Source organism: Theropithecus gelada, chromosome 4, assembly GCF_003255815.1.
Source record: "Theropithecus gelada isolate Dixy chromosome 4, Tgel_1.0, whole genome shotgun sequence".
Taxonomy (NCBI): Eukaryota; Metazoa; Chordata; class Mammalia; order Primates; family Cercopithecidae; genus Theropithecus; species Theropithecus gelada.
In genome coordinates, this window is record NC_037671.1 from 7537510 (window position 1) to 7560601 (window position 23092).

Sequence of the window (23092 nt, forward strand, 5' to 3'; positions counted from 1 at the left end):
TTGGAGATACAGTAAAAACAAAACAAAACAAAACAAAAAACCATAGGATAAAATAATGAGTTAAACATGTGGGTCAATAAATAAATATTGACTGCATAAGCCAATAATTATAATAATTTTTAGCAATTAAAATAAAGAATGAAAATATAAAGCAACAATAAGGATGGAACATAGAATTAGTGGTGTTGGAACATGGTTCAGTAGGACATGGAATAAACGGTCTAAAGTGTTCTAAGTTTCTTGTGTTGTCCAGGAAAAAAAAATAAGAGTATGGGTATTACATTTAGTAAAGAAAAAGACACAATATTTAGGGTTATTACTGTATATATTTTAAAGGAATATATGGCTTTCCAGGTAATAAGGAGAAAAATAATAGAATAATTTCTTGTAGGGCCAGATGGCTCACACCTGTAGTCCCAGCACTTTGGGAGGCCGAGGTGGGGGGATCACTTGAGATCAGGAGCTGGAGATCAGCCCGGCCAACATGGTGAAACCATGTCTCTACTAACAATACAAAAATTAGCTGGGCATGGTGGCATGTGCCTATAGTTTCAGCTACTCAGGAGACTGAGGCAGGGGAATCACTTGAACCTGGGAGGCAGAGGTTGCAGTGAGCCAAGATCGTGCCACTGCACTCCAGCCTGGGCAACAGAGTGAGAGTCCAACCCCCAAACCCAAAAAAGAAAAAATTATTGTAAAGTTCTCAATCAGTCTGGTACAAACCAATGAAGGAAAGAAAAAGAAACAGAACAAGTAGGATAAATAGAAAATATAGAACCATACCTAGAATCATAGGTAGAATCAAAATTACACATACCAGTAATTACTTTAAAGGTAAATGGACTAAATGCCCCAATTAAAAGACAAAGATTATCAAACTGGATTAAAAAATAAAATTGTAAATTGTAAGAGACATGTAAAACTTAAGAATCCAGAAAGTTAAAAAAACACATTTGGAGAAAGATTTAGCTGTCATACAAACACAAAACAAATTTGGTTGTAGGTTTTTTTTTTATTTTGAGATGAAGTCTTGCCGTCACCCAGGATGGAGTGCAATGGCATGATCTTGGCTCACTGCAGCCTTTGCTTCCTGGGTTCAAGCGATTCTCCTGCCTCAGTCTCTGAGTAGCTGGGATTACAGGCGCACACCTCCAGGCCCGGCTAATTTTTGCATTTTTAGTAGAGACAGGGTGTCACCATGTTGGTCAGGCTGGTCTTGAACTCCTGACCTCGTGATCTGCCCACCTTGGCCTCCCAAAGTGCTGGGATTACAGGTGTGAATCACCACACCTAGCCAGTTGTAGGTATCTTAATATCAAAGTAGACAATGTAAAAAGCATTATTGGTGTCTTTGCAATGACAAAATGCTTCCTTTACCAGATAGATATAACAATTTTAAACTTGTATGTACCTAGAAACATAGCTTAAAAATACGCAAAGCAAAAACTATACAGAAAGGCTTAGACAAATTCATAATCATGTTGGGATATTTTAATGCACCTGTCCCAGTAACAAATAGAATATTTGAACAACATAAACAGTAAAATACAGCAAAATTGAACACACATATATATAATAGAGAGAAAACACGTGCATAACAACTAAAAAATACATAGTCTTTTGAAGGACCACATATTTACAAAACTTGAGCAATTTTGTGACGTAAGTCTTAACAAATTTTAAAGGATTGAAATTCTACAGATTATATTCTTTCACCACAATGTTATTAACCAGAAATAGGCCAGGCGTGGTGGCTTATGCCTGTAATCCCAGCACTTTGGGAGGCCAAGGCAGGTGGATCAACTGAGGTCAGGGGTTTGAAACCAGCCTGGCCAACATGGTGAAACCTGTCTCTACTAAAGTACAAAAATCAGGCAGGCTTGGTGGTGGGCGCTTGTAATCTCAGCTACTAGGGAGGCTGAGGCACAAGAATCACTTGAACCCGGGAGGCAGAGGTTGCAGTGAGCCAAGACCACAGCGACAGAGGGAGACTTCGTCTAAAAAAAAAAGAAAAAAAAAGGCAGAAATAAAAATAACTAGAAAATCCTTATATTTTGAAATTTAGAGATATCATTCTAATAACATATGGCTCAAAGAAGAAACCACAATGGAAATTAGAACATATTTTCAACTAAACAATAATAAAAATACAAACTATTAAGACTCATGGGATGCAGGGGAATTTATAGGTTTTAATTGATACATTTGAAGACTGAAGATCAATGAACAAAGTCATCTTTTTTGCCTCCTTCCTTCCTTCCTTCCTTCCTTCCTTGCTTGCTTGCTTCTCTCTCTCTCTCTCTCTCTCTCTTTCTTTCTGAGTCTTGCTCTGTCGCCCAGGCTGGAGTGCAGTGGCACAGTCTCAGCTCTCTGCAACCTCTGCCACCCAGGTTCAAGCGATTCCGCTGCCTCGGCCTTCCATGTAGCTGGGACTATGGGTGCGTGCCACCACGCCTGGCTAATTTTTGTATTTTTAGCACAGATGGGGTTTTGCCATTTTGGCCAGGCTGGTCTCGAACACCTGACCTCGGGTGATCCACCCACCTTGGCCTTCCAAAGTGCTGGGATTACAGGCATGAGACACCATGCCTGTTGAACAAAGTCATCTTAAGAAATTAAAAAATGAATAACAAATAAAACAAAGGAAATAATAATTATGGAAGCATAACTAAATAGAGTACCATTCTTTGTATGGTATATACAAAGAATCAAAAAAGCTCAAAATTGGTATTTTCAGAAGACTAATAAATTAATATACCCATGGCAGGACTGATAAAGAAAAAGGAAAGAAATGATACATATTTTCTTTTTCTTTTTGTTTTTGTTTTTTGTTTTTTTTTTTGAGATGGAGTCTCGCTCTGTCGCCCAGGCTGGAGTGTAGTGGCGTGATCTCGGCTCACTGCAAGCTCCGCCTCCCAGATTCACGCCATTCTCTTGCCTCAGCCTCTCAAGTAGCTGGGACTACAGGCACCCCCCGCCACGCCCGGCTGATTTTTTGCATTTTTAGTAGAGATGGGTTTCACTGTGTTAGCCAGGATGGTCTCGATCTCCTGACCTCGTGGTCCGCCCACCTCGGCCTCCAAAGTGCTGGGATTACAGGCGTGAGCCACTGCACCCGGCGATACATATTTTCAATAATTAAGATGGGAATATTATTACAGATCCTGCAAATACTAAAATTTTATGAACAATTTCATGTTATTAAATTTGCAAATTTAGATGAAATGGACAAACTGACACAAAGAAATAGAAATCCTGAATATTCCTTTTCTGTTTTGTTTTTTTTCTTTTGAGATGGAATTTCTCTCTTGTTGCCCAGGCTGGAGAGCAATGGCACGATCTTGGTTCACTGCAACCTCTGCCTCCTGGGTTCAAGCAATTCTCCTGCCTCTGCCTCCCAAGTAACTGGGATAACAGGCATGTGCCCCCACGCCCAGCTAACTTTTTGTCTTTTTAGTAGAGACAGGGTTTCACCGTCTCTACTAAAAGATGGTCTCGATCTCCCAACCTCAGGTGATCTACCTGCCTCAGCCTTCCAACGTTCTGGGATTACAGGTGTGAGCCACGGCACCCGGACCTGAATATTTCTTTATTAAAGAATTTGAATCTATAATTTAAAGTCTTCCAATAAGAATGCTGCAGACCCAGGTGGCTTTACAAGCAAATGCATACAGGTATGAAAAGAAGAAATAATGGCATTCATACACAAACTGAAGATTGGAAAAGAGGAAGTACGTGACAACTTCTTTTATAAGATCTGTATAACCTTGATATTAAAATCTGACAAGAGGCCGGGTACAGTGGCTCACACCTGTAATCCTAGCCTTTGGGAGGCTGAGGTCAGTGGATTGCTTGAGTTCAGGAGCTTGAGACCAGCCTGGGCAACACTGTGAAACCCTGTCTCTACAAAAAAAAAGGTTAGCTGGGCATGGTGGTGTGCATCTGTAGTCTCAGCTACTTGGGGGGAACTGATGTGGGAAGATCACTTGAGCCCAGAAGGTGGAGGCTGCAGTACACCAAGATCTTGCCACTGTACTCTAGCCTGGGTGACAAAGTGAGACCCTGTCAAAAAAAAAACAAAAAAAGAAAAAATTGACAGGAAAGAAAAATTTCAGGTGAACCTTCCTCATGAACATAGATTCAAAATCCTAAACATATTATTAGCACACCACATTTAGCAATTTATGAAAAGGATAATGCATCAAAACTTTATTTGGTTTATTCCAGAAACAGAAAATTGGTTTAAAATTAAAAATAATAAACATAAGTCAACACATTTACAAAATGAAGGAATAAAATCATTTGATCATTTCAGTAGATGACAAAATTCAATATTCATTCATGATTAAAAAAAAACTTTTAGAAAACTAGGATGGAGACTGAGCTCAGTGGCTCACACCTGTAACCCCAGCACTTTGGGAGGCTGAGGCAGGTGGATCATGAGCTCAGGAGTTCAAGACCAGCCTGGCCAACATCGTGAAACCCCGTCACTACCAAAAATACAAAAATTAGCCGGGCGTGGTGGCGTGCGCCTATAATCCCAGCTACTTGGGAGGCTGAGGTGGGAGAATCATTTGAACCCAGGAGGTGGAGGTTGCAGTGAGCTGAGATCATGCCACTGCACTCCAGCGTGGGTGACAGAGTAAGACACCCTGGGGAGGAGAGGAGAGGGAAGGGGAGGGGAAGGGAGGAGAGGGAAACTAGGATGGAAAGGAACTGCCTCAATCTAATTAAATAGGCCTATAAAATTCCTTCAGCAAATATCATCCCTAATGGTAAAAGCTTTCCCTCTGTAATAAAAATCAAGACCTGATACCCACTTTACTCAATGTCATGTTGGAGGTCCTAAGTGCAGTGTCCCTCACTTTATAGGCACGCTGCATACACAGTTGGCATCAGCAAAGTAGGGCCACCAAAACTTTATTTTTAAATGATTTGATTTCTAAACAAAATTTTAAACACATCAAATTTAATGCAATATTGCAATAATTCCCTAACCACCCTGCTCCAACTACTTTCTCTTCATAGAGCCAAATTTTTAGAAAATACAGATCAGATTATTGGTGAAGAGACGCAGGACCTGGTCATGAACTACCAGATTTGCCTGCCTCTCCATCCCATCTTATGTATTCCTTCCTGTTATCTGCATTCCAGCTTCACCAGCATTTTCAGAGTCTCAAAGGTGTCATGCACCTTCCACATCTAGACCTTTGGAAAAAGTCCTTTCCTCAGCCTGGGACCATTTCCACTGTCCTCTTCACCTAAATCCATCCTTTAGATTTTAGCTCACCAGTTCAGGGACAACCTAATCACAAGTAGGGAATAGCCCCAGTCACAATGAGCACATCTAGGATCCACAACTTGCTTTCCAATGTGATTTTTCAACAAAGAGGAACCAAGGCTCCTTGGAGAAATGGTTGATTCTAGGACTGGAGCAGAAAATATACAAGATGAGCCTGCAGCATCTTACAATGCCAGAAAGTAAGGAAGTGCTCAAAATATACACTCTCTTATGATTAGAGTATGTCAAAGGCACACAGAAGTCAACCGAAAGAGCTCCCGGTGGCCAGAGTAGAGAATCAAGGAAATAAATAACGCATTATGGATTATAATCCATGAGTCTCAATTGGTATAAAAAAGATGAATAAATTGATAAGTGGGGGAGAAGAGAGAAATCTCCTATGCAGAAGAATTCCAGAAACTTTTTGTAGACACTCTGCCCTCAAGGAGGGGAACATAATCCTCATTTCTTAAATGTGGGCTGCTCAAAGTGACTCCCTTCCAAACACTACAGTATGCAAAGGGGCAGGGGCTGGTAGTGGAGAACAGTCAGTGTTCAGCGCAGAAATCTGACAAGCACTGTATTTGCTAGGTGATCAAGGTCAACATCAACAGTGAAGTCATGTTGATAGTAGGTATCCTTGATACAATGTGATGAGAATGGCATTTTACCTCTGTGGTCTTCCTCCCCCAAACACAAAAGCCCAGTCTAATCATATCATGAGACAAATATCAGACAAATTCCAGTTGAGGACATTCTGCAAACATTTCACAAAATGTACTCTTCAAAACTGTCAAGGTCATCAAAACCAAGAAAAACCTAAGACACTGCCATAGCCAAGAGAAGCATAAGGAGACAGGAGAACTATTAATAGAGGTAATGCGGTACCACGGATGGGATCCCAGGGCAGAAAAAAAGAAAATTAGGTAAAAATTAGGGAAATCTGAATAAAGCATATATTTTAGTTAATAATACTGTATCAATATTGGTTTATTAATTGTGCCATGTGTACCTGACAAAATGTAACGGGGAAAACTGGGTATGGGAACTCTCTGTAGTATATTTGCAATTTTTCTGTAAATCTAAATCTGTTAAAATCTGTATGAAAAACATCAACAATTAAATAAGCTCTAAATAGTGAATAGAACATGGTATACCTCCTACTTCTCATAAATTATTCAAAAGTCTGCCAAGTATTGGTCTGAATATGGAAATCATATTTTGCTGGGGAGTGGGTACCTAGGCCTTATTGTATTTTTCTTTATGCCTTTTTGCATATCTAGTATTTCATTTTTTAAAATGCTCAACTGTAAATCAATTACATAAAAGTCAAAATGTTGATATCTCCCATGATGGCTACTTCATTTTAAAATATCAAATTATTTGAACATAATTTCTTAATGATTGATTCTGCTTTGCTGGTACCCAAGCATGGCCAGTGTGCCTACGGGGTGCTGGGCACTGTCTCTGGGGAAGCAGCAAACCAGACTCATCTCTGGGTGGCCTGGGCTCAACAGCTTCCTGCCATTTTCTTTGATTGATAGTTAAGATTTTTTTTTAAAATTTATTTATTTATTATTATTATTATACTTTAAGTTCTAGGGTACATGTGCATAACGTGCAGGTTTGTTACATATGTATACTTGTGCCATGTTGCTGTGCTGCACCCATCAACTCGTCAGCACCCCTCAACTCGTCATTTACATCAGGTATAACTCCCAATGCAATCCCTTCCCCCTCCCCACTCCCCATGATAGGCCCCGGTGTGTGATGTTCCCCTTCCCGAGTCCAAGTGATCTCATTGTTCAGTTCCCACCTATGAGTGAGAACATGCAGTGTTTGGTTTTCTGTTCTTGTGATAGTTTGCTAAGAATGATGGTTTCCAGCTGCATCCATGTCCCTACAAAGGACACAAACTCATCCTTTTTTATGGCTGCATAGTATTCCATGGTGTATATGTGCCACATTTTCTTAATCCAGTCTGTCACTGATGGTCATAATCTGAAGATTTGTTGTTTTTTGTTTGTTTGTTTGTTTGTTTTGAGACGGAGTCTCGCTCTGTCGCCCAGGCTGTAGTGCAGTGGCCCGATCTCGGCTCACTGCAGGCTCCGCCTCCCGGGTTCACGCCGTTCTCCTGCCTCAGCCTCCCGAGTAGCTGGGACTACAGGCATCTGCCACCACGCCCGGCTAATTTTTTGTATTTTTAGTAGAGACGGGGTTTCACCCTGTTAGCCAGGATGGTCTAGATCTCTTGACCTCGTGATCCGCCCGCCTCTGCCTCCCAAAGTGCTGGGATTACAGGAGTGAGCCACCGCGCCCTGCCGGCATTTTTTTTTTTTTTCCTGACAACTTAATGTGTATCTATCCTAATAGATTGCCAGCTACCTGGGAGCAGGGATGATTGCATATACATTGATTAGCAAACTGCCTGGCATACAATAAATGGTCAATAAGTATTTATTGAGTGACTATAACTTAATGATTCAAAACTTAGACCCTAGAGTTACCTGGACCTGAAAATGAAGTTTAGCTTCCCCACTTACTAGGAACGGGGTCAATAATAATGCCTACTCCTGAAGGCACTTTGTGGACGAATGTGCTTACTTATTATGGTTCTTTGTAAATGTTAGCTATGATTTTTATTAGGTGCGTGCTGAATTAAATAGCTTAATATTTGTAAAGTGCTTAGAACAGTTTCTGGAACAGGGTAAGTGCTTCTTGTTTGTGTTTATTTATTTTTTTAATGTTGCTGTTGACCAAATTAAACTTCACATTCATTTTGTTTAGTCTGTTAGGGATATTCTTTGGAAAATCTTCCACATTCTGTGGAAAGATAAGGCCTAAAATGCATACTATTCTGATTCGTTCAAAATATATCACTCTGGGACATGTGTAATTCAGAAAGGAACCTGATCTGAACACTTCTGTAGTAGTTATGGAGAAGTAATATGTACTACAAAAAAGGAATCATTCAATAATTTAAGAAAATTGCTGTGCACTACAACAATACCATTCATATGTAATTAACAATCCACCTTTGCAAGGGTTTGTTACCTGGTTTCAAAACATTGGCTTTCAAACTTTTTGCCCTAGCTCAAAATGTAAGAAATACATTTTACATTATGACTTAGTACACAATAATATATATGTGTGTGCATATATAAGCATATATATACATGCCTAAATATTTGTGTATATATATGATGGAAACAAAATTTTACTATGCAATGGTCATTCCTAGTAAAGTGATGGATGCTCTCTAATACTGTTTTTAGTTCCAGTAGGTGAGAGGGTAAGATAATTTGCACTTTTTTCTTTTTCTTTTTCTTTTTTAGACGGAATCTTGTTCTGTCACCCAGGCTGGAGTGCAGTGGTGCGATCTCGGCTCCTTGCAACCTCTGCCTCCCGGGTTCAAGCAATCCTCTTGCCTCAGCCTCCCGAGTGGCTGGGATTATAGGCACATGCCACCACACCTGGCTAATTTTTGTAGTTTTAGTAGAGATGGGGTTTTGCCATGTTGGCCAGGCTGGTCTTGAACTCCTGAGCTCAGGAGATCCACCTGCCTTGGCCTCCTAAAGTGCTGGGATTACAGGTGTGAGCCACCACCTCCAGCTGAGAATTTGCACTTTGAACAAGTCCCAAGTTGATGCTGTTGCTACTAGTCTGGAGACTAGTAGCAACTTTGAGAACTTCTACACTAGACAATACTAGTGATTGAAAAAAAGTCAAGCCCCACTGAGCGCCTCCAAGTGCTGGTCTGGCCCCCGTCTTCAAACTCATTTACACTTTGCTTTAGATTTAACATCCACCTGCTCCTGGGATAATTCTGGGTTCCCCCACTTTTGGTGGGTCTTGTGTTTCTATTTTCCTTACCTGTCAAAATGTCCACACTCATCTCTTGCCTAGTTGTTCTCTCTCTCTCTTTCTCTCTCTGTCTAGAAATGGAAAGGTAAAGAGGATACTAGGATGGTCTGACTTGAGAGACAAATGCAATTAATCATCACAGTAATTCAAGGGAAAGTTATACAGTACTTGCTATTTTTTTCCAGGCATCCAAAATGAGTTAGTTACTGCCTTGGCATAAAGTCAACCAAAATTACGGGAATACCTGTGCCTATTTCCTCTTTATGATTTTTGGTCTTTTTGCTTTCCAAAAATGGGGCAATGTATAAAATTATCAATGAAAAACTTCCTTGCTCTTGGTCATTACTTTAATCAAAAAAAGTTCAACAAGTACATATTACAAAGATTCTCTCGGTAGAACACCGTTAGCTAAATAGAAAGAGGAACCATACTTAAACACTAAATCTAGTTGAAAAAGCAAATGATCCTTAATTGTAGATTGATGAACTCCGGCCAGTGATGGTATCATAGCCTAAGATGAAATTGGGGAAATCAAATGTTAAGAGGTCTCAGATTGACATCACGAGGGCAAAGAGATGAAACAAATAGTGGTATCTGGCCAAGGAGCAGCAGCGTGGCAGCTGGCTACTGGCTTCCATATGAAAGAGAGAAATGGTACCTACCTGGGACCAACATGGAGGGAGGCAGAGAGAGGCTGCCCCTCCAAATGGGGAAACTGACTCTTTGGGCAGGAAAGGAAACAGTGACTGAAAAAAGGAAATCAGCTGTTATTGGTTGAACAGAAAAGGGTACTGGTACCCACTCTAAGCTTTCAGGGAAGGAAGAACTGGTTGGCTCCCAGTTCAGACAAAGCCTCTAGCATCTGAATTACTCTTATAACTGGTTTTGTATGCTTCTCTCTTTTGCGTCTCAGGTTTAAAATGTTCTTTCTTTTGAGTGGGTGATTGAGATGGAAGTTCCATTGTTTTCTGGAGTAGGCACTGTATGACAAGAATATCACTTAATTTCCCTTTAGCCACTGTGGGTTTAAAACAAACAAACTTAGGTCGCATTTTCATAAAAATCACAACTAAATTTTGGGTTATGGAGGAGGTAACCAGGATAGAATATGCTTTGGGGGTACAAAACTGTTGAAGGGAATCATTGTCAGCAGCTTTTCACAGCTACCCAACCACAAAATGCATTTGGCTCTGAGAGTAGTAGTAGCCAGATTTTGGCTTCTTTTGTTTTATTCTGTCCCATCCCCCATCTCCTCTTGGATGCCTTGGGATTCAAATGTAGATGAAATGCAGATTGTTGGGAGAAAGGAAGACGTGCCTGGTTTGGCTGGTAATTGGGAAAAGAGGAGGATCTCAAACTTAAAGTTTTAGTCATTGTTCTCCTGAGATGGGAAAAGGCTGTGATTCTTGATCTGAAGAGTCTTACCGTGGGTAGTACTTGCCATCAATGATCAATTGTTTGGATTTGAGGAAGAGCGAATTTAATTATGTTGGCCTACAACAACGGGAGCAGGTCAGGTAAGAATCTTTTATTGCTGGTAGACATGTATTTTAATCATGTGTGCACATCGTCTCTCTTTTTGACCACTTCTCGAATCTTTTAAGAGTCATATGTCTTACTAGTACATACTATTGTGCTGTATGTATTTTTGGTGCAATCTTCTCGATGTGCTTAGGGGATGTGATTTCACTTTTATTCTCAAGCCACTGAGAAAATACTTTAATAGCACCCACACACGTGGTCATGGAAACTACAGAACTTTACTGTTTCATAAAAGGTGGAAATTCCAAGTCATTAAATAATCTTGGGCATGTTTACTTCTACTATGAGTGCTGATAAAATGTTTATGTAAAAAAGTGACGGAGGAAAGCAAAGTTTGCTTAAAAGTAAGACAAATGGAACGAATGAGGTTAAAATATATATGTGTGTGTGTGTGTATATATATGCAAAATAGCATTCCATAAATCTGAGTTTTAAATGGAGGGCAGATGAAAGGAACAAAGTGGACAACTGAGAACTTGCTCAACTTCTCAGTCGCTAGGTGGATACCCATCTTCGCCAGTGGAAGCCAACGGTCAGAGTGGAGAGGTAGTTGGAACTTAGGAGTATGGCTCACTCCTGCTTTGTTATAGAGGCTACCGGTGGTTACTCTTAATGTTGTAGACTAAGGATAGCAGCGTAACATTCCAGATTGTCAAGATTGAAAAGCTACGTAAATTGACAAAGGTCTATGTAAATTGACATTTTTGAGTTACCTTTTCGAGGCTATAATTCTTCCCCTTTTTGTTTCCACAATGGGGAAAATCACCTTACTAGCTCAGTATCTGAATATGTTTGTTGTGGATGTCTACGTTCCTTTCTTTTCCTTTCCTGGGCAACAATGGCAGTTTTGGAGACTCCTTGGAGACCACAATACCATTAAGCACATGGTGGAGCTCCTCCTGAATGCCTGAGCTTGTGGATGTTCTGAAGGGGGCAAAATTAGGGTAATGGTCATGGGGAGAAGTGCTTGTATTTGTATTGGTCCATCATTGCATAATAGGCTTATATGTTAGATGTATCTGTTTATTTCCTATTGAGGAGCTCTTTCTTCTTTATAGTTTATTTTGCTTGAGGGATTTTTAACTGTCACCTGCCAGTACTTGAGCGCTTGCCGAAGTGTGCGTTCAATGCTTCGGGATTTCTCCTACTCCTTGCCTTCAAGGAACTTGCAACTTTTGTTGAATCGGTATACCTAGAGAGAAGGCAACAATGAAATGCAGCAAATAATGGAAATGCTAAGTGAGAGGAAAGAGGCGCTGTTTGGAGCAGGGAGAGGGAATTGGCTGGGCCATCAGGGACAGAGGCAGAACTTGAGGAGCCTTGACCAGTAGATGAAGTGGTGACTTTAATTTGCGATTCTTGTGCAAGCATTTCATAATGGGAATTGCATGTGTGAGTATTGGGCTTTCTTGTGGACACTGAAATTCCATTCATTAAATAACACCTTATTTCCTATACAGAGAATGGTGCTAGGGGCCAGCGTCAAATTTGAAGATGAAGTCTGATTGAAAGTCATCGTTTGGAGATGGGGTGGGGTGAAGAGTAGACAAACATTAAAATACAGAGATGAGTGCTGCAGTGAGCACGCGTGAGCGCTTAGGCAGCGCTTGAAGAGGGAGTTACCTATTTGGCCCTGGAAGCCAGCAAGGCTATCCTTTTAAGGTGATGCCTGAGCTGGGAGTTTGTTTCAAAAGGTGGGGACCGCAGGTAGAAGCACTGCTTAAGGGGAACGGCGATTCGACTCGCAGTCACTTAAGGGTCGGCGTGGTGCTTGTTCCTGGGCGTGGGGAGGGCAGGAAACCGCGGGGTCTGTAAAACGCCCCGTGGTTGTTGAAACGCTGTTGGGGGGCACAAACAAATAGGGCTTTAGGAAGAAAACTGGTGGGAAGAGCCTGGTGGCTCCAAGGTAGGTTAGGAACTGGAGCGAGATGGAGCACGGAGGAGTGAGGCGGCCCGAAGGATGCCCGGGGAGACATGGAGGAACTGGCGAGGGCTTCCCCATGCAGGGCCTGGGGGAGAAGGTGAACTAATGCCTCCGCAGTGCCCCGTGGGGAAGTTCCGCATACACGGCCAGAGGGTTCGGAGTTGCCGGCTGTCTGGGGGAGTTGGGCCAGGAAGCCCCTTCTTTCGCCACCGATGGGGCACGTCCAGGGCCCGGCAGGTGTGCCCTGGCAGTAGATCTTCCCTGGGAAGTGGAGCGCGAGCCAGCCCTCGCTGTTCTGAGCGAGGGCCTGTCGTGTAGTCCACACCGTTCCGCGAAAGGAACTACCATTGACAGCCTCGTTCGATTAGAACCCGGACCTCCCGGGAATCCAGACTCCGTCCCCTCCCCGCTGAGCTTCGGAGGAGGCGGACGCTCCAAGAGGAACCCGGAGGCCTGGCGTGGGGGGAGCTGCGGGCAGAGCGGAGGCAGCCGCGCCCTCGCGCCGCCCTCCGCCGCGCCCGGCTCCCACCCCCGGCCTGCCGCCGAGCCAGCGTGCCAGCCGGAGCGCGCCGGGCCACCCCGCGGGGCGCGCGGCCCGGGCTCCGGGTCTTGGCGGCGGCCGGCGGGGCGGGCACGGGGTAGGGTGGGTGCTCCACCTGGCCACGCCGCTGGCCCTCTGCTGGCTGGCCCGGCCCCGGACGGGCGGGCGCACGGAGGCCGCCTCTTTGGGCTCCTCCTGGAGGGAGGCGCGCGGTAGACCGCCGTCGGGGCGGTGGGCTCCAGACGCGGTCCGGCTCGCTCGCACGGTTCCCTGCCTCATCTCGGGTCCGTCGCTGCCCGTCCCGGTGTGCACGACCACCCTGCGCCTCGAACTTCGAGGTCCGGGCCCCGCCTGCCCCGGGCCAGGCCGCGAGCGCCCACGTCGAGTAGGGCCGGGGGGCGGTGCCGCGGGCCAAGCCGACCCCGCGAGCGGGACTGGGGAAGTCGGAGCCCCGCCCACCACCCCGCCCCCGCGTTCGCGGCCCCGCCCCCGCGGCCCCGCTCCTCCCCTTCCTGCCGGCTCGCTCCCGGCCCCGCCGGCCGCCCGCCTCGGCCCCGAGTGGAGCCCACTGCTCCCCTCGGCTGCCCCGCCCCGCCGCCGCCCCGCCCCTCCCGCGCGGGCGGCCCGAAAACCCGGAGCGCGGGAGCGCGGCTCCGCCGGGCCGGGCGGCCGCACTGGGCATGCTCAGTAGCCGGGGCAGGTTTTTTGGTCGCAAGTAGGAAGCTTTCTGCACTACACCGGAGAGGGGAGCCGCGATCCGGCCGCGCCGCCCGCACGCCGCCGCGCCCGCCCCAGCCCGCCCGGCCCCGCGGCGGGGCGCGATGAGCCCGAGCCCGAGCCGGCCCGCCGGGGAGTGAGCGCGGGGCGCCCAGGGCGCGTTGCGCAGCTGCTCCTGCGCACAACCCCGCCGCGCCGCCGGCCCGCACTGGCCGCGGAGTGCGAGAGGCTCGTCCGTGCCCAGCGCCCGGCCGGCCGCGGGAGCAGGAAGCGCAGGCCACGCAGGACCCAACTGAAACAAAGTGTCGGCCGCCCGGCGCCGGCGCCCGCCCCGACCCTGCCCCTCCCGCCCGCAACTCCGCCGCCCACCATGGCTTCCGAGGAGCTGTACGAGGTACCTCCCCTCCCCCCGGCCTCGGGCCGCCCCCCGCCCGCCGCCCCTCCCGGCCCGGCGGTGCCGCCCGACGGCCCCGCTCGCCGCCCGCGCCCGCCGCGTCCCCTCCCCCGCCGCGGCCGCAGTTTGCTGGACGGGAAATGTGTGTGAAGGGAGCCCGAGCCTTCGCTCCGAGGGGCCCCGGCCGGGGGGTCCTGAAGTTGCCGGGCGTGGGGGGGGGGGTCCCGGCCGTGGGGAAGTGGTGCTGACACAAGTCACTTGCTCAGACTGAGCTCAAAGTGCTTTTGGCGTGGGTCATGGAAGTGGAGCCCCCGTTGCCGCTCGGAGGGGACCGTGGGCGGTGCGGGGGTGGGGTGGGGGGGGGGGTTCTTGACCATTTAATAAAGCATTTGCGAGAGGGTTTTGCCCCCGGTCGGGGGGTGGCGGGGAGAAGACCAGTGCAAACGCTTTCGACTTTGCTGTTCGCCAAAGCGATGCAAAATCTCGCACCGAAAATGCTAAACGTTGACCACATGCTTTAATTAGGTTAGCGTTGTGGCCAGAGCCAGGAAATTTAAATTTAACGCTGATACACCGTCATTCATTTGCGCCGCAGCGTTGCAAATGAGAAGGGCATAGCCAGAACTGTAAGTTATGGTCGATGGATTTAAACCAGCTTCCAGTTTGAGAGTTACCAATTTGGATCGTTAAGACATGTTTTGTATGTCTCCATGTAACTTCTTTTGACGTATTTCAAAGTAGACTTCCTGGGAGTACAGAAGTTTGGAAGGCTTTCTGTTCTTCTGGGTAAATGATTGTCTGGTTTCACATGTATTTATAAATAAGTTCCTGAGAGACTTAAAACTTGGGAGGACTCTCTAGAGTCACCTTTATGATGCGTTTAGGGACCCAGGTGTTGAGGGACTAAAGGAAACATCTATAACAAGTAGAGCCCTGTGGCCCCAGGGATCCTTTCGGTTGTCTTCTCTTATGGGCGTATTATTGCTGTTGGCATAGAGTAGAGCTTTGTTGTCTGCGATATTAGTCTTCTGGCAACTTTTTTGGTGCTTTTTAAGAGCAAGTGTTTGCAAAAGTTCTCAGGAGGAAGCTGCCTTCTGTAGAATTAAGGGTAAGGTTGTTGCTTCTCCTTACATTGTATGTGGTCAGTATACCTTAGCTGGTACTGGAAATGTTCCATTCTTTTCAGCCATTTTACACATTAGCTGTGCCCCACTGTATTCAGGATACTGTTTGAGGTCATTTGAGGATGTAAAAGCAGAAAAATCTCCCTGTTCTCAAGGAGCTTTCCTTCTAGGAAGGAAAGTGGTGTCTGTCTGGAAGACACAGAAATAGAGGCTGGGATGTTTGAGGTTGAGGTCTTCCAGGTGAAGTCTGTACAGGGGGGAAGTACATAGCATGAGGGTATGGGGGATTTTAGTTTCTACATTAGATCATTCTTTGGTTGTTTAGTCATGAGCGTTCACGCTTGGCATTTGCTTTTATGAGTATAATTACATAATCAGTTCCATCAGTGGATGAGAGTAGTACCTTATACGTAAGTTGTATCCTATGTGTATAAGAGTCATTCTGAAGACAGCACATTTCACACCAGGACATTATGAACTAAGGTTAGTTCCTTCTGTGCTTATTCTGTACATTCAGGTTTTTATTCTTAACAGAAGTCATTAATGAGTAACATTTTGTACTAAGTCTGTGTTCATTTAACGTTTATTGAATGCTTGCCATGTGGAGGTTTCACAGGGAAATACTGAGGTATGAGAATGGTTCATGCTTTCAAGGAGTGTCTATTGGGGAGGAAGTAAGTATATTGCAAAGAAATGATACACCTGCACAATTGAACTTCCGATTCTGGGGTTTATTTTAGTTTTGGAAAAAGATATTATAGAAGTATAGTACAGGTGATAAATTTAAGTATGTGTAGTAAATATGTAGTGGTCAGTATCTCTCAAGGCAAAATTTATAACTTTTCCTTTACTTGTAGGCACCACTGTGACTGTGTTACCGTTGAACACTGTGACTGTGTTACCTTTGAAAGTTGACATTGAAAGTTTTGCATAGCAGTTGAGAGCCTAGATTTGGAGTCAGACAACCCAGTTAGTGACTTCCAACTCTGTCAGCTTGGGTAAATTAGTCTTGAAAGCTCAGTTTCCTCATCTGTGAAATTGGGATCAGTGTTTCCCTTACAGAGCTATGAAGTTTAAATGAGAACATAAGTAAAGCCCACCCTAAAATTCCCATGGCAAGCACCCAGTAAGTGATGATGATTGTATTGTAACTGGCTTAAAATGCCTCCCTGAAACGTGGTTTTGTTTCTAAAGGTATAGTTGTATTGTTTTCATAAAGGCGGTATTATTTGTAGGGCAGAAGTGATACGCAATTGTAAATGAACACGATCGTCTGAGAAGGCTGGGAAAGACACTAAGATACTTTTTGTGGCCAAGTCAAGGGATGTTAGTTGCCTTGGTTTGTCCATTTCTGCCTAAACTGAAATAGAAGTTTTATATTTGGCCTCAAGCTCCACGAATCTAGAAGGATGTATTGACAGGAGGAAATGCGAGGTCTTGCTTCTTTGAACTCACATGCTCTGGTAGGAGGGCAGGTCTGCAGTAACTTTGGGAACTTGGGTAAGTTACCCAACTGCTGAGCCTTGGTTTTCTCGCCTAAAAGAAATGTCTCCAATACTTAGCATGGAACCTGGTATGTAGTAATAGGTCTTTAGTAAATGTTTAAATGGGTATTGAAACTAGACTTTGTGGACAAAAAATAAAGGAACAGATCCTGGAAAAGATGGGTAGAGCATGAGTCTTGCAAAATTTGAAGAGTTACTGTTAGTTGAAAGATAGAATAGATTTACTCCCTACTTTTCCAGCAGCTCAGATTGAAGAAAAACAAATTTTTGATGCGGCATGGGTTAGAACTTCATAGTTTTCACAAAAAGACAAACATCCTTTACATCACTCTTCTAATGTAAAGGGCCAGATGATACATATTTTAGACTTGTGGGTTATGTTGTGGTCTTTGTTGCAACCACTCAGCTCACTTCATGTAGTGCAAAAGCAGTCGTAGACTCCTGTATGAATGTGCGCGGTGTCTCAAACTGCTTATGGATAGTAAAATTCATTTAGTATATTTTATATCATTTTTATGTGTCATGAAATACACATTTGTTTTTTTTTTCCCAATCACTTAAAAATGTAAAAATGATTCCTAACTTGTAGGTTCCACAAAAATAGGCAGTGGGCTGGCTTTGCCCTGTACGTTGTTTGTTAAACACTGCTGTAGGTGATCAACTGTCATAGTCTGTTTAGGAACCTGCGTTTACTCAAGGGTTGGGGATATGTGGACGTTAGACAGTATTTCTAACTTTCATCCCAGCTCTAGACTTAGAGCTAGAAGATCTGGGTGGTATTCTTCCCTGCTTTCCTCCCTCCCTCCCTTCCTCTGTCTCTTTCTTTCTTTCTTTCTTTCTTTTTTTCTGGAGACAGAGTCTTGCTCTATCTCCCAGGCTGATGTGCAGTGGTTTGATATCCACTCACTACAACTTTGCCTCCCGGGTTCAAGCTATTCTCATGCCTCAGCCTCCCGAGTAGCTGTGATTACAGACGTGCACCCTCCCCCGCTCCCCAGCTAATGTTTTGTATTTTTAGTAGAGACAAGGTTTAACTATGTGGGCCAGGCTGGTCTCAAACTCCTGGCCTCAAGTTATCTGCCCACCTTGGCCTCCCAAAGTGCTGGGATTACAGGCATGAATCACTGCACCTGGCCTTCCCTTGTTCTTAGAAGCTTGTTAAGTAACTTGTCTTGTACTTGTCTTAACTATCTATCCTAAACTTTCTCATCAGTAAAATAGGGAGGATGATAACTAAATAATTGAGGCTTAAATGGCATTAGTATGTAAAAGCAGTACTAAAAAACATTTTCCATTTTTAAAGAGGAAAAAAAGCACCCAGCTCTCCAACCATGAAACCAAACCTGTTTTCCCATCTTAAAGATTTAGGATTTGAACATATTCTATAAATTGATTATATCACCAGAGAAAGCTGTGAGGTCAAGAGGACCTTAATTTATCTGGCAGTCAGGTAATCACCATAAGACTTTGTTCATGTGGGACTGAATAAGGAACGTGTGCTGTAGTAAAATGGAATAAGCATTCTCTTTATTTGTATGTGTTAATAATTCCTTTTTTCCTCAGTAGGTGTGGATTATTCCCTTGAGAACTCCTGTAATAGTTAATTTAAATTTCAATAAGTTCTCAATGATTAGTCTTGACCTTCTGAGAGAATATTTATATTTTCATTTTCAAAAATGGAAGTAAGCTTTTAAGAACGAACTCGTATCTGGTGTGTAGAAAATTGTTTTAAAGTTGGTTAGTTTGAAGGGATGATCAGGATTTGCAGGGGAAGGTAGGTCCTTGGAATCTTTCTTCCTACTTTGGGATAAGATTCCTGCTCTCTCCTATGCACCACAAGGCTTTTACTGATGTTGACTGAAAGCAGTTATGAATAAAGTCTCAATCTGTAGTTCAAATGGAAGTCGCAGAGACCAGGACACCTTTCATGGATGTTGGCCAAGCTAAGTCAGCATATGTTGTATGTGGTGTCGCTGTCTGAAAAGATTGGGATCACCAAAATTAGGAAAGCAAAAGAGTTCATTTGACTTCCGGAGTTGATAGTGAGGCAGTGAGGTCAAACGTGCGTGTGTGTTTTGAAAATAAATAGCCTATCTTAAATGCTCTTTTTCCTGTGAGTTGCTGAGAATATTATTTATTCATTTGCCCCAGCAACAGTGTGGAGACCTCCCATGTGCTCTTCCTTTGAGCTACTTTCAATTCCTGTGTACCAGAATAGTGTGTTTTCATTCTTGCTGTGATATCTAAGAATCATAGACGTTTCCCTCGTGCTCTGTAATGATTTTAACCACGGAGAATATTTTCATGGTATGTAGGCAACACTTTCTTCGCATTGTTCTGGTTCACAGTTTTGGATAACTGTGATTCACAAAGCCAGGTCTGAAATGAATTCTTTGGTAAATAAGGAGTGATAGTTTTTATATTGTGAGCACTCCTAGGTGGAACAGGACCAGCCTGGGGTCTTTTTTCAATTCAGATTCTTGAACCCAAACCACGAGATTATAATGTTCAGTGTTTGGATGGAGACCGGAATCTTATGTTCCGAGAAGCTTCTTTTTGGAGTGCCGGTGGATTTAGGAGCCTCTGGATACGCCCTTCTGTGTTTCAGACCCTTAGGCTATGCGTGGAGGTGGGTGGGGGTGGATTGGGGATCTGCCTGGCAGAAGAGGAGCTCTAAGTGGACCATACTGTTGCTTTCTGCAGAGGCTCCTTGACCCACCGCTAGTTGTTAGCTGAGTAATTCCAGGAAGGGAATATTACAAACATCAAGTAGTTAGCTAAAGGTGTTGTAATTTCTGTTTTCTGTCTTGATTGCCTGGCGTGTTTGTCCACTAGAATGGAGTGCTTTAAAGCTCAGATTCATTTTCTGGTCATTATTTTCCACAGCTCAAAATATTGCAATCGTTGCATAATTGTTGAGTTACTTTAATGGAAGAGTGAATTACAGGAATGAGTCTCCATTCCTGACTCCTTGCTTACCTCCAGGTTCCTCCTCCCCTAAGCATCATGCCTCTTGCTGTTACTTTTACATTTTGTTCCTCATCTCCTTACATGGTTTCAACTCTAGAATGGAGAATTTAACTGTTTCCCACACAAACTTAATTCTCTTCAGCCTTTTAAGCTGGACATGGTTTTGGGGTTCATGTTCTCCAGGAAGTCTGGGGAGGGCCTATTACAAGTCTAGATATGACTTTAAATCCAGTTATAACCTCAACTAGAATTTTATGAAAATTTGTACAAGTACATATGAGCATATTTCAGGGGGGAGAGAATCAAGAGCTTTCATCTGATTCTCAGATGGATATAGGACCCAAAGCAAGTATTAAAAACAGCATTGAGACCTTTGAACTAAGACTTAACTGTGGCTGCCCTCCATGGACCACTTTGACATTATTTTTGTCGAACTGTCCTCTGCCACAACCTGCAGTAAAACCATATTAAAACCTCACTGATTGGGTTTAGAAGTCGTATACTGTTTCTAGTCTTTAAGTGACTAATTTTGCAACTATGCATACATGAAGTCTAAAGATAGTCAATATTTAATGGCACTTCTGACAATGTGAAGATTTTACAATCCTTGAACCCTGGTGCATTCCTGAACTCACATGCTACTGCTTTCTTATTGCCCATGAAAAAACCCTCATCAAATAGAATATTATTATTTTGTACAGCCTTTCTTTAGATTCACCTATGACTTTAGTAGTTTCTTCACCAGTTTCTTCAATCAGATCATCCATTTTATATCTCAGAACTTCCTTCTGGGATTTTCTTTTTTTTCTTAAGTGTATCCTTTAGAGATTTCTTTAGTGAAGGTCTATGGATGGAAAAGTTTCTAGGTTTTTTTTTTTTTTTTTTTTTTAAATTATCTGGACATGTCTTTATTTTGCCATCATTTTTGAAAGAGAATAGTATTTCAGATAAAACTGGTTAATTGGTTCATTTCTTTCCTCTCATTCTGAAGATGGTGCTCCATTGTCTTCTGCCTTGCCTTTGCGCTATTCTTGAGACTTTTTTTTTTTTGAGATGGCATTTCACTGTTGTCGCCCAGGCTGGAGTGCAGTGGCATGATCTGGGCTTACTGCAGCCTCTGCGTCCCTGGTTCAAGTGATTCTCCTGCCTCAGCCTTTCAAGTAGCTGAGATTATAGGCGTGCACCGCCATGCCTGGCTGATTTTTGTGTTTTTAGTAGAGATGGGGTTTCACCATGTTGGCCAGGCTGGTCTCGAACTCCTGACATCAAGTGATTCACCTGCCTCAGCCTCCCAGAGCGCTTGGATTACAGGGGAGAGCCTCTGTACCTGGCTGAGACTGTTGTCAGCATAGGTGTAGACACTTTCTAGGAGATCTGTCTTCTGTCTCTGGTTGTTCTTGAGATCATCTCTTTGACTTTGGTTTCCTCTTGCTTAATACAACAGTGTATTTTGTGTGATTTTTTTTTTTTAGGTGGGTATATGTTGTGCTGCTTTTTGAATTTGTGCCTCATCAGTTCGAAAATGAATTTGGCCAATTTGTCTTCAAATACTGCTTCTCTGTACTCGTCTGAAATTCCAAGTAGACATCTATTGGATCATTTCATTCTCTCTTCCTTGTCTTTTACCCTTTCATTTCCATCTGCGTGTTTGTGTTTTATTTTCTTTTTATGTGCTGCATTTTAGGTATTTCCTTGGATCTAAACTATAGTTTACTAATGAGCTGTGTTTAATCTGCCATTTTATTCAACCATTGAGTTTTAATTTTCAGTAATTACGTTTTTTTGCTTTGAAATATTCTGGTGAGTTTTTACCTAATCTGCAATTCATTTTTTAAGTCTTTGGTGTTTTTCCATTTTTATGATTTAGTCATCATTTTGGGTTGGGGGCAGTTACTGAGGCAGTTGGAGTGTTTTGCTTGTTTCCTACAAGTGCTATGTAGTATCACTCTTAATGAGAGTTATATTTTATTAAAGATCTAGTTAATTTGTAATGAGAGGGCCCTTTGGAGTAATGTTTGCTTTTATTGCCAGAATCTGAAGAAATCTGCTTGATTTGGAATTTGTGGCATGAGCAGGGATTGAGGGTTTGAACCAACACTTGAGATTTACCTAATGATACTGAAAATGCAAAACAGTAGATTTCAAGGCGACTGTTTATGGAAATGGATTATAATAGTTATAACACAGTTGATTCTGAAGCAAAATGTTCAACATCTTTGTTCTGTCTGCCTTGATGTATAATCTTGTACCACATAATGATACTTTGGTCTTACGATGGTGGTCCCATAAGATTATAATACCACATTTTTACTGTACCTTTTCTATGTTTAGATATACAAGTTGATATGGTTTGGCTGTGTCCTCAAATCTCATTTTGAACTGTAGCTCCCATAATTCCCACGTATCATGGGAGGGACCCTGTGGGAGGTAGCTGAATCTTGGAGTGGGTCTTTCCCGTGCTGTTCTCCTGATAGTAAGTCTCATGAGATCTCGTGGTTTGATAAAGAGAAGTTCCCCTGCACAAACTCTCTTGCCTGCCACAATGTAAGATGTGACCTTGCTCCTCATTCACCTGTCTCCATGATTGTGAGCCACCCCCCAAAGCCATGTGGAACTGAGTTAATTAAACTTATTTCCTTTATAAGTTACCCGGTCTTGGTTTGTCTTTATTAACAGTGTGAGAATGGACTAATACACAAGTCCTTACTGTTGTGTTACCATTGCCTGCAGTATTCAGTGCAGTAACATCTGTACAGGTTTGTAACCTGGGAGCAATAGGCTCTACCATACAGCCTAGGTGTGTAGTAGGCTACAACATTGAGGTTTGTGTAAGTTCACTCGGTGAGGTTCGCACAACAGTGAAATTGCCTAACAACGCATTTCTCAGAACGTATCACCGTAGTTAAGCAACGTGTGACTGTATAGTATACTTTCTTTTTTGCGGAGAAGTCAGCTTCGATATATTTCGAGAATGTCTTTTGTTTTATTTACCTTTTGTCTCATTTGTATTAGGCCCTCTGCTATGTGACGTTTTCTATGTTGGTAGTTTCCTAGTGTTCGTTGATAAAACCCAACAATGTTGACTGCACATCATGAGTGTTCTTTGGTTAAAATGTATCCATTTTTCATCTGTACCCATTTTTCATTAGTAGTTTACTGTTGAGGAATTCGGGGCGTCACATAGTCGCACACAGAAGCTTCTCTTATTTTATTAATAGCATGTAACTAAT

General features: G+C 43.5%; 1 protein-coding gene across 2 annotated transcripts in view; it reads left to right on the plus strand.

The window, feature by feature from the left end:
* Positions 1-23092, plus strand: part of CDYL (chromodomain Y like) — a 245141-nt gene that overhangs the window by 58697 nt on the left and 163352 nt on the right. Inside the window, exon 1 of one of the 2 annotated variants that reach the window (XM_025383476.1) lies at positions 13897-14263. The exons of the other annotated variant lie outside the window; for it this stretch is intronic. Coding sequence (XP_025239261.1) covers positions 14240-14263 — 24 coding nt within the window. The 5' untranslated portion in view covers positions 13897-14239. Of the gene's footprint in view, positions 1-13896; positions 14264-23092 lie in introns of those variants that run through there. 2 annotated transcript variants of the gene reach the window in all.